General features: G+C 41.0%; 1 protein-coding gene across 1 annotated transcript in view; it reads left to right on the top strand.

Annotated features, from left to right (window-relative positions):
* Positions 1–11,850: 11,850 nt before the first annotated feature.
* The window catches only part of OPA1 (OPA1 mitochondrial dynamin like GTPase), a 105,046-nt gene continuing 104,433 nt past the window's right edge, over positions 11,851–12,463 (top strand). Inside the window, 1 exon segment of the mRNA XM_007457597.1 lies at positions 11,851–11,882. Coding sequence (XP_007457659.1) covers positions 11,851–11,882 — 32 coding nt within the window.

Here is a 12,463-nt window from a genome sequence, read left to right on the forward strand (position 1 = left end):
TTTAATGCAAATAGGTAAATCGAATCCTGCTTGTCAAGAATTTCTTGGGGGCTGTGCATTCCTATCATCTCTCCTTCTGGTGTACCCCTGTAAATGAATCACTGTGTGCAGATTCTTTTTGCCTTTTCTAAATGCAAGCACCATTGCTGCTAAAGTGGGTCTCCAGACTGGGAGATGGTGGATCTCACTCTTCTGGTGGTGTTTGTAAACCAGATCAGGATTATAGCAGTTGTAGCGGGCTGCTGTGTCAACGGCTCATCTTGGCCCTTCCCACTACAAAGGAAACTAAGACCACCCAAGGTATGAGGGAGTGAGGAGGCTGTCAACAGCAAGAAGGATGTGAGAGCTAGCTCCTCTTCAAGGCACACAGTTCAATCTTCTCCTGCTGAGGAGGTAGCCAGCAAGCTGGAAAGGCATCTGGTGCAGCTACTACAAGAATGGATTACCATGCAGTGTTACTTAAAGGCAAGTAAGTGTTTTATTCCTTGAACAGGCCACACTTGGGAATAGGGTGGTGGTAGAGGACATGTTATTGATCTAAAAGGGAAGCAAGGAGGAAATGTTCCAAATTGTAGAGAAAAATACATCTAAGCAGGGATAAGAAATCTCAGAACCTGAGGAGTGGAGAAAGGGATATTCTGCAGGCTTTGGACATGACATTGGGCCAAAAGAGGACATGGCCAGGGACTTCCCTGGTGGCGCAGTGGTTAAGAATCTGCCTGCCAATGCAGGGGACATGGAGTTCGATCCTTGGTCCAGGAAGATCCCACATGCCGCAGAGCAACTAAGTCTGTGCGCCACAACTACTGAGCCTGTGCTCTAGAGCCTGTGAGCCACAACTACTGAGGCTGCATGGCACAACTACTGAAGCCCATGCGCCTAGAGCCTGTGCTCCACAACAAAGAGAAGCCACAGCAATGAGAAGCCCGCACGCCACAACAAAGAATAGCCCCCACTCGCCGCAACTAGAGAAAGCCCGTGAGCAGCAACAAAGACCCAACACAGCCAAAAATAAATAAATAAATAAATAAATTTATTTAAAAAAAAGAGGACATGGCCATACAATTGGTCAGAGATATAGGAAACTTCAAAACAAAGAAAAAACTAAATGGCACAAGTTTTCAATTATGGCAAGGTAGAAGAAAAGTAGTGTGTTACTCAAGCATACACGTGCACACCAGTGTTGTCCTGGGAAATGTTTAGCAACTAGCTCTACCAAAAAAGTATGCATCCATATGCACAGTATCATTATAAAATTTACTAGGAATAAGTGCTCGATTATTTTGATTACTATCAATACTAAAGAACTTACTATCAGTTACTAAAGACACTAAAGAAATTGCTCACATCACTGGCCTACGAGTTTACATGTGACATGAATATAAGTTGATATTCTCTATACATTAACAAGTAAGAGAAATGTGAAGAAACAAAGACGTATGTCAGAACTTGAATCATCCATGATGATGTTCAAGACTTCTTTCATGAATCAGATAACAGATTTTTAAATACTGGAAGAATATTTCCTCAATGTTCTGTGCTATTCACAATGGAACAGGCACAGATACAACACACTTTTAAATTGAACCTACAGTATTACCATTTCTCCATCACTTTCTTAAGACTAAACAGTCAACAAAATAATAAATCAAGCCTTGATTGGTAGAGTTTGCTGATTTCTGTGGTGATAGTAGTAGTACTTTTTATTAGGGGTAAACTAATTACAAACTACCAACAAGATGTCACTGAATGCAGAGTTGGGAAGAGATACACAGTAGCACACTATTATATAGTATTTCCACCAGACGGATGTAATAGACATAATAAATAACTATACGTGTAGAAAATAGTTCTGTACAATTAATGGTCATAGGTAATTCCTGGAGTTCACCCAAATCCCTAGTCTTCATGATCCTTTTGAATCTGATGGATCTGCTGTTTCTGATCATGCTTAGGTGGAATTTTACAGCAGCTGAGACCCCTCAGAGGTCTTAATCTCTCCCAAGTACAGGACAGGTAGTTAGGGGAGAACATTCTCCTCTGTCTGGCCTCTAGGATCTCTACCCTCCAACTTTTGCTTCAACTCTAGGAATCTCTACCCTCCAACTTTTGCTTTTCCAAGGCCCTTTCTCTACTCCAGGCCTCCTCACAAAATCCTAACACTGGACTTAAGCTTTCATAGAAAGCTTTCACCAGAAAAGCCTTTGAATTCCCCATACTTCCTTCCTCCTAATATATGTGAGGCAAGGAAATTACAAAAGCTGCCTGCCTTTTCAATGGCAGAAGGGAAATAGAAGTCTGGGAAAAACAGTATAAATTCAATTTTGGGAAAAACAGTATAAATTTAATTTTCAAAAATGTATTCCACCTCACAGTTTGTCCAACTAAAGCAAGGCTTCAGTTTGAATATCTACAAGGGAGCCACATTTTCTCAGCCAGTAAGGTCTATATTTGACTATCTGTCCTTGGTGCAGTTTATTTCTAATTAATTACTAAAATACCTGTGAAAATGCAACAAAAATATGAAAATTTATAACAGTGACAAAAAAAAAAAACTTTAGCCAGAATTATGGAGGAATAACCACTAAGTACAAGGTATATGCAGCAGAATTAGAGATTTTAGTCATTGATTAATACATAATTTGTGATAGAAAACAAAGTAAACCCACTGGCCTAGAAGGGCAAGGAAGAAAACACAGAATGAAGCCTGTGAAAAAAATATAGAAAAGAATGTAGGCAGATATATGTAAGGAGGGAGCATGGTGCCTAGCACATTTGATGAGTGTCCACTGGTGATAGTAATCACAACAGTCATAATAGAAAATCCAGAGGAAGATCATATCCATGATTTTACTGTCTATGAGTTTATTTACTATAGGGACAAGAAAAAAATTTAGACAATAATTTTGCATCTTTAAGATAATGAAAAAACTTGACCTCTAAGGTACAGGCAGAGAAAGCAATAAAGATAAGTGAGGGAAATATAACAAGATTTACAAGGCAGAAGAATATTAAAAAGTACTTAGAAGGCAGGAAAGGCAACAGTACCACTGCAGAAAATGACATTTGTGGACATGGAATGCAAATTTGAGATTTCTTTTTAGACAGCAGGAAAAAATGACAAATGTATAAAAATCATTAAAAATAAGAAAATGATAAATATGAAAACAAAGATTAGAAGTACAATTTTAAAACTACAGCTATTCCCAGGTGTGGCTGGGTGGGATAAACTTGATTCTTCAGACACACACACACACACACACACACACACACACACACACCTTAGTATCAGAAAGAGATCAGTCAAAAGAGTTTAAATGGAGCTGTCTAGTAGGCAGGATAATGCCTCCCACAAAGAAGTCTACATCCTAATACCTGGGACTTGTGAATATGGCAAAGGGGAATTAAGGATGCAGTTGAAATTAAGGTTGTTAATCATTTGACTTTAAAATAGGAAGATAATTATGATTACATGGGTGGGACCAATGTAATCGCAAGGGTCCCTAAATGTGGAAGAGGGAGAAGAGTTAGTGTCAGAGTGATGCTCTGTTAGGAAGATTCAGGCAGCTACTGCTGGCTTTAAAGGCAGAAATGAGCCAGGGCCAAGGAATGTGGGCAGCCGCTAAAAGCTGGAAAAGGCAAAACCAACAGGCAAAACGGATTCTTCCCTAGATCCCCCAGAAAGAATCCAGCACTATAGACATTTTGTTTTTAGCCCAGTGAGACCCATTTCTTACTTCTGACCTCCAGCATTGTTTGGAGTAATTTATTACAGCAGCCATAGGAAACTAATACAGCTGGAATAACTTCTACACAGCACATAGGCTATTTGCCTTTCATAGTCATCCTCTGCTCCTCATTTTTACACTGATGAGACTGCCTGTCAAATGCATTTCATTTCCCTTCTTGTATTATTTTTATAAGAATCATATGATACAGTTTAAAACTTTTATAATGAAAAATTTTAAACATATACAAAGTGAACAGAGAAGTATATAAATGAATTGTGTGTATATATAATGACTCATACCCACCACCCAGCTTCCACAATTATCAACATTTTGTTATTCTTGTTGCATCTAATCTCCCTGCTTCAACCTTCCTCACTCAATTATTTTTTACAGATTTATGCAAAATGTAAATGTATGTATCTGAAATTTGAAATGCACAAATCTTAGCTGTACATTTTGATAAATGGATACATCCAGGTCATCCAGACGCCTATCATATGAACATTTCCATTTCCCTAGAAAGTACCCCAATGTTCCTTTCCCACTCTCAACACCCATTTTCCATGTTCTAGAACATCACATGAACGAAACATCCTCTTTTGAGTTCAGCATGTCTGTTAGACTCATTCATGTTGTTACCTGTATTGATATTTCATTCCTGTTTGTTGTTGAGTAGTATTTCCTTGTATAAATTTGCTTATCCATTTTCTTGTTGATGAACATTTGGTTTGGTTCCAGTTCTTGGCTATTGTAAATAAAGCTGCTGGGACATTTTTATCTCAAGATCCTTAATATAACATCTGCAAAGACCCTTTTTCCAAATAAGGTAACAATTACAAGTTCCAAGGATTAGGACCTGATATCTGCACAGGAGTTTTTGCAAATATATAGCAACACAATTATTTTTTTATATTCACCTTGTATTCTGAGACTCTTCTTACCTCATTAATTATATCTAGTGGCTTATTTTTTCTTACTGATTTCTTAAGGTTTTCAATGTGAACAATCATTTGATTGCATTATTTCACTGCATGTAATACTTTTAGTCTTAAAATATAAACATTATAAAATAATGTGGATTTAATCATTTGTAAACAATTTCAAGTTCTTGCACAGTTTTCCAAAGGTTAATGTGATTCAGTTTGGGACTTCCCTGGAGGTCCAATGGTTAAGACTCCACGCTTCCACTGCAGGGGAATTAAGATCCTGCATGCAGCAGCCAAAAAATAAAAAAGTTTTTTAAAAAGTGATTCAGTTTCACCTTTATAAAGACAATTCTCAAATCTGTATTGCAAGCCTTACCTCCTTCTGGAATTCCAGGACCTGATTTCTAAGAGCCTCATAGATTTTTCAACCTAGGTAACTCATTAATGCCTCAGCATTAATCATCAATCCAAAACCAGCATTATCATATCTCCACTCCAAATTACCTTCCCTATATCTGTGACTGTCACTAGCACTGTTGATTCACTACAGCTTGAAATACTAGTCATCTTTGATTCCTGTCCCTAGTTTCTGCATTTAGTTTTCCATTGCTTTAAATATTTTAAAATATCCTTTTAAATGATCTCTCACCTCTATCCCCATTGCTGTACTTAGCTCAGACCCCTCACACTTGACTTTCTCATCTAGCCTTCCCAACCTTCAATCTCTCTCTTTACAAATTCATCCTTTTCTGTTTTTTTTTTTTCCCCAGAATTATCTTCCTTAATCCCACTTGATTAAGCTATAGTTCTGCCCTGTAGCAGAATTTCCACCCCTTACTAGGTCCTCAGTATATACTCAATCATTGTTTACCTTTGTAAACATTGTTTACCTCTTTAGGTATGTGTCTCCCTAGCCAGACCATGATTACTTGAGAGCAGGGCTGGGTTTTACTCTTTTAAAAAAATAAATCCATGTATATGTGTGTGTGTGTGTGTGTGTGTGTGTGTGTGTGTGTGTGTGTGTGTGTATATATATATATATATATATATATAAAATCCAAATGAGTATTTTTAGGAAATCATTTATAATGTTTGTTGATGAGGATTATGACATGCTTTTCTGAAGGGTGGGAAGAGTTTGATAACCATGATGGTGCAGCTATGTGTGACTTAGCTAGTTTCCCTCTCCAGGAAACCACAGAGGAAGAGTGCAGTGTCAGGGAACTTGGGCATCTCCCAGGAAGAACTTGGCAAAAACTTCTATTGTAAAAATTTTAATACAAAACTTAAGAAAACAAATGCAAATATTTCAGTTTCCATTAACATCTCCCTTTCTGAAGATCCCTGATTCTCTGAAAAATGTCTTTTTGCAGGTAAATATATTAATAAATGTTTTGGGATTTTAACTGGTGCACTGCTCAATTTCCATCTGAACCTGAGAGTTTAAAATAGTAAAATTATTTCATGACTTCTGGACCAGAAAAACATTTTTAATATCTATTTCCTTAAGTAAATAATACACATGTTAACAAATTCAGAGTATAAAAGGATTTACAGTGAAAGCAAGTCTCCTTTCCACTCACAACTCACCATCCTCAAGTCCTTCCCCAGACCCTTCTTGTAAAGGAAAAAGAGTCCTCCTGTGTCTACTCCTGATACTCTTTGAGTCCTCTGCTTTATTTCTGACACTTCTAGTCACCAAAAGTCAGTGAGGGTGGTGGGGATTGGGATGGTTCCCTCACATCAAGCAATTTTTAGATTCTCCAGACACCAGCTGGGTGTTCTATAATTTAATTCAATTGTGACACTATCTACTTGGAGATAGCATCAGATCCTACAGGTTAGGGGCTCAGCTCCACAAGACTGGTTCCCTACCCCCTCACTTCAGATCCAATCACAAGTCCAGGTTGTTACTGTTACCAAACAAAATTTGGGTCCACTTGCCCGCAGTGCAATAAAGCCAATCTACTGACACCAGGTTGTGGTGAAGGAAAGTATAGCATTTATTTGCAGGGTGCCAAGCAAGGAGAACAGGCAGCTCATGCTTAAAAGACCCAAACTCCCTAATGGCTTCCAGGATGGTTTTTAAAAGCAACATCTGGGTTGAGGGTTGCAGCTCGTGAACTTTAATCTGATTGGTGGTGAGGTAACAGGATGAAGTTTCAGGAATCTTATTCATCAACCTTCTGGTTGCAACCAGTCTGGGGTTCACTGCTTGTGGTCAGCATGTAGTCACCATTCTCCACCTGGGTGAGGGTCTTAGTTTCTGCAGAACAACTCAAAGATATGCATCAGATTTCTATGTGTATCCCTTGAGGATGAAATATGACTCTGTTTTATCACTGAACTATTTGCTTTTCCTTTTTTTCTGTATTCCCTCACTTCCCTAATTAGTAATTGCTTGAGTCTGCAAAGTGGAACTCAGAGAAGGCCGGAGACTAAAGCCTTTTTCTGTAAACAAGAAACAGGGGCACAGAGAGGCTTTTGTACCCAGGAGGGCCTCATTGGGTTAGGTGTTAAATCTAGGTTTGGTATCATGGGCTTTAGCATAAGTGACACTGTTTGGGGCCTGTGGTTTTTCTCTTTAACAGCAACAAGTTCAATATTATTTTTAAAACACCAAATAGGCTAACACAAGTCAAACAAAACAGGTCAGGGGGATGAATTTAGACCAATGGTGGCATTTTGATTACACAATATTCTGCTCCTTTATTCTCATGTGATACTATATATTGGAAATTGTTCCTTATCAGTACAAAGAGATCTAACTCATAGACTTTCATGGCTAGTATGAATATAATTTAGTTAACTATTTCTATTTCTGGCTATTTTTCTTGTTAAATTAATTAAACAAAAAGGTCATTAGACAAGATGGTTCTAATGTCTTGGCAGTGTCAAGGAGGAAGAAATTTTCCTCTACCCTTCTAGGTTCTTCTGTCTGGCCTTGAAATGGAGCAGGATGCTGTGGGGCCCTCCCGGTACAAAACCCTTTCTATATCCCCCATTTCTTGTTTGTAGGAAAAAAGCTTCAGCCTCCTAGACCTTCCCTGAGTTCCAAAGAGCAGGTTCAGTTTCTAATTAGGGAAGGAAGGGAATGCAGAAACAAAGAAGGAGCAATCAAGAGCCAAGAGTGCAGCCATAAAGCAAGGTCCTGGTTCCTCCTCAAGGTATATACATAACTTTGAGTTCTTCTGTAGAAACTAAGGCCCCCACTCAGGTGGAGAACGGTAACTACAGGCTGAGTACAAGATTCCTGGAACAGGGTCCTGTTACCTCACCACCAACCAATCAGAAAAAAGTCATATATCCTTCAGCCTTCATCCTAAATCTTGTTTATAAAACTTCTTCCCCCAAAACCATCTGGGAGTTTGGGTTTTCTGAGCACAAGCTGCCCATGCTCCTTTCATGGCCCTTTCAAGAAATCTTTCTCTACTCCAAACCTCTAGGTTTGTTTGGCATCACTGTGTGTTGGGCACGTGAACTTGTGCTCAGCAATAGTCTAATAATTAAGCTGACATGAGACAGATAAATAGGAGACAATCAAACAAAAGTTTAATAACATGTATACATGGGAGAGACCCGGAAAAACTGTGAATCGCCAAAATGACTGAAGCCTTACCTTAAATATCAGTACCATCCTTAGCTAAAGACATAAGAAGATGTTGGGAATAGGGGCTTGGGACTTCAAAGGGGAGAAAGGAAATTCACATGGAATTGGAAAAGTAAATATTTCCTAAATAAATGCTGGGCCATTCAGAGACAATTGGATGGAGAGTGGATTCTGATCACTAAGAGTTTCCCCCACTGCACTTAGTCCATATCTTTTACAGATATCTCTGGTGATAGCTCTATTCCTACAACAGGCCCTCTGTCTAAATTCCTTAGGCAGCTAAGGGGGAGGTAAAAAGAAAGACTTCCTGAGTCCTCTGTTTCTTAAAGATAATCAACTTAAATTAACCTCATGCCAAAGAGACACATTTTGTGGTGGCAAATATTGTTCCCCTATAGCAGCCTACTAAGCAAAACAAAACCTAAGCCTCAAGGTTAAGAAATCAAAACCTAAAACAACCAATCAGAAACAGCCAACTAGGCTTTCCCAAATAAGGTAACCACTTAAACTACAGCCAACCAAATAATTTCCTTTCTTCACTTCTGTGTCTTCTCCATAAAAGTGTCAATGGATGGATCACTTCTAACCAGTTCTAGCTTTGTTACCGAATCCAGTCTCACTCTGCTCGCCACACGACAGGCCAATAAATTGGGAGATGAGGTGTTAAGGCAAGGAATAACGACTTTATTCGGAAAGCTGGCAGGCTGAGAAGATGGCGGACTAGGGTCCCCAAAAGCCATCTTATCGGGGTCTGGATGCCAGTCTCTTTTATAGAATCAGAGAGGGAGAGGCCGTGAGGAAGTAAAGTAGAAAGGGCCATGAGTCTTGCAAAACATCTCCTCCCATGGCCTGCATTGAGGCGGGGTATGTTAATTTCTTCTTTCCTGCAGCCATTCACAGGTGGGCAGGGTCAGATTGTCTCCCTGTGAGCTGAACAAAGGAAGGCACTTCAGTTTAACATTCAGGCAGAGGGGCAGGGTTCCCTGAGGCAGGCCATTATGTATGATTATAATAACAAAAGCAATGAAAAGTAAAGGTTAAAGTCAAAGAAACAGATCCAGCATGGAGTCAAAAGGGCAGGGTTCTGAGGCAGGCCATTATGTATGATTATAATAACAAAAGCAATGAAAAGTAAAGGTTAAAGTCAAAGAAACAGATCCAGCATGGAGTCAAAATTGGGTCTTCCCTGTTACAGCTTGGTACTGCTTGATTTGAATAATTTTTGATCAAGTAAACCTTTAAAATTTTTATTGAGTCAGTTTATCTTTTAATGATGTTGATTCCAATCTTTTGCAACTTCATACAATGCAGAAAGAAACAGCATGTATACATCTTTGCATGCCTTGTAAGCAGATGAGGTGTAGGGTCTGGAGAAAGAAAATACGTATGGCTTTCATGGCATTAGAGAAGGCATTTTGGGCCAAAGCCATTGTGTGATCTCAGCCTGGCCACAATGCTTGTCCTCAGGTCTCAGTAATTAACGATCTTAAGGGAACTAAAGAATGCAGAAACAAACAACTGTTATCAGGCAAGAGAAGTAACAATAGCAAAGAGAATATATCTGTTGTAAAGACTCCCAGTTCCGCTTCACTGGTAAAGATTAGCCTGAAGCCTCAACCACCAGATCAACTGGCACCTAAGGGATGATGATGTTGACCTTTTCTGACCTGTGTGACTCCAATCAACTCAAGCTTGTACTCTGTTGACTGCCCAACCCCTTCATAAACATGCACGTTCCCTTAGCTTACAACTTCCCAAATTTTGCTGTTGGAGGAATCACTGCTTTGGGAGATTCCCAGTTTTCTCTTCACTTGCTGCAAGGAATAAGTCCTTCCTTCTCCTGAACTTTGGCTTAGTTGTGTCTTTTGGCTTGACACCCCCCAAGAGGAGAACCCAGTTTTTCGGAGAACAGATTCAGTAGGCTAAATGCCTAGACATAGAATCACAAAACAAGGACTTTGTAAGATGTAAAGATAACCCATATATGGAAGGAGTTGCCATTATTTGGTTTCCACTTTTTTTCCCATAAAACAACTCGAATTAACAGTAACAAAGGAATTTTTGCATAAGTCTACAATCCTGGGAAAACCTACATTTTGTACAGATCAGTATAGCAAGTTCCCATTTGTATGTGCCATTAAAAGTCACCACACTAAATATAATAAAGAAAATCCCAGAGTCCTTCATTTGGGAAGTTTACTACCATAGGCTGGGTCTATATTTGGTGTTACTGTGAATGGATGCACACTGTCTTATGAGTCTGATGATTACGGGAAAGGAATTTTGTGTGTAGCATGTGCCAGGGGTGGAGTTCTTAAAATGAAGTGGGCATACCCAGCCCTCTGATATTGGGCCACTAATTGACTTCACTACCTTCCACAGGCCACATCCCTTGTATGGGTCCGTTTTCACATAAAACATAAAATGATAAGAGTTGGAATGGGAAAAGGGTATTTAAAGTCACAGAACTGACCTAGACTACTTAGAGAGATAATGCAGACAGAGAAGAGAAGGGGTCCAGGATCTCAAGAGATCTTACGTTTAGAGGCTGGGAGGAGGAAATGGCAAAGGAGACTGGGGAGTAGCAGGTCCTTGAGAAAAGGTGAATGTGATGTCCTGAAAGCCAGGAGAGGGAAGACGATTAAGGAGTGTGCTGAGATCCGATATTCTGAGCTGAACGCGGAGCGGTCCAGTGACCACTGGCAATATGGAATTGTTGGAGGCTTTGACAACAGCAATTTCAACAAATTAGTGTGATTAAAAGCCAGATGAAAGCCGGTTAAGGAGTAAACGAACAAAATCATTTGTGACGCCTTTATAAACTGCACAAGCTTGTCCCAAGCCCTTATGTCTCCTAATTCATGACCCCTCTTAGATCTGACCTTCAGAGATTCTAAAGCATTTAACTTCTCCAGCCTCCGGAGATTGCTCTAAGAATATGAAAGTACTTCGTAAACAAAGAGGCCAAACAAAGGAGTAGGGCAAAGGGGCAGCCGTGGGTTTTCATTACTCTGTTCTATTACTCTACCCCTGTACTGTATTCATTTTGTATTCCCTAGTTTCCTCTATGCTCCTGCAATATCAAATTTTCCAAATGGTAGCCACCCAGTAAGAATTTATCACTCCGTATTTCTCGCCCTTCAGCCCCTGCCCCACACCTCGACCCCTCCCCTCCCCAAGTCTTTAACCAGAGAGGCACGAATCCACCATTCCACTCTGGAAACAAAAAGGGAGGGGCGGGGCGGGGCGGGGTGGGGAGAGGGGAGGAGAGAGGGGAGGGGAGGGGAAAATACTATGGTTCCTATAGAGGTTTTGAGCACATGCGTGAATCCTCCCCCGGACCGTTTGTGCTGCCCTCCTAGGAAGAGGGGTGGGGTGGAGGTTTGCCCGACGGACCGAGTACGGGTGCCGAGCAGGCTCTCACGGAAGTCCATTCGCAATTGGGAGGTCCGCACTGGCTGCTCTGTGCCCTTGTTGCCGAGGGCCTCTTCTTCGGTCATTCCTGGAGTAGGAGCCGGACTGGGGCTGACACCGGGGCTCCTCCCGGCCGCCTCGGCGCCTGTGTGACCTCCTCGCCGGCGGGATGTGGCGACTACGCCGGGCTGCCGTGGCCTGGTAAGTGCGGGCTCCGACCTGGCCCCGTTATTTCCGGGGCCTCCAGAAAACGAGGTTGTCCCATCACGACATCCAGAATGTGCAGGTAACTCTCAGGCCAAGCAGAGAGCAGTTGGAGGGTTCCGAGATATTTTTGAGGACCCGGAGTGACAGGAGCCCTGACTAGGCTTACCTAGGTGCTGGCCCCCGTACTGGCCCCTGTCCGTGTTCCCATGCCCCTCGGAAGATTCTGGGCGCTTTTTTTTCAGTCTTGGCCTTTTCTATTGTCCTTTTGTGCCTGCCCCTTTCACCCTTCTGTCCTCGCTGTTATCTCTGTCTGTGGTGGCTTCTTGTTTCTGTCCGGGCTCTATGACTCTAACCATGTGTCATCCTTGCCGCATCTTTTAATTCTCACTGTCTTTTGCTTCTGCCTCCATGCCAGCTTACATTGTTTTTGCAGGTACCTGAGCTCCTCTCTCGGGGTGAAGGGGACTCTGCCTCTTTCCTTAGTACGCTGAGTGAACATGATTTGGAGTCAGATCTGGAGCGGTGACGCATACATGTAGTGTCAGAGATGGTGATTAGAGATATTCTCTAAATAG

Source organism: Lipotes vexillifer, unplaced genomic scaffold (genome assembly GCF_000442215.2).
Source record: "Lipotes vexillifer unplaced genomic scaffold, Lipotes_vexillifer_v1.1 scaffold425, whole genome shotgun sequence".
Taxonomy (NCBI): domain Eukaryota; kingdom Metazoa; phylum Chordata; class Mammalia; order Artiodactyla; family Lipotidae; genus Lipotes; species Lipotes vexillifer.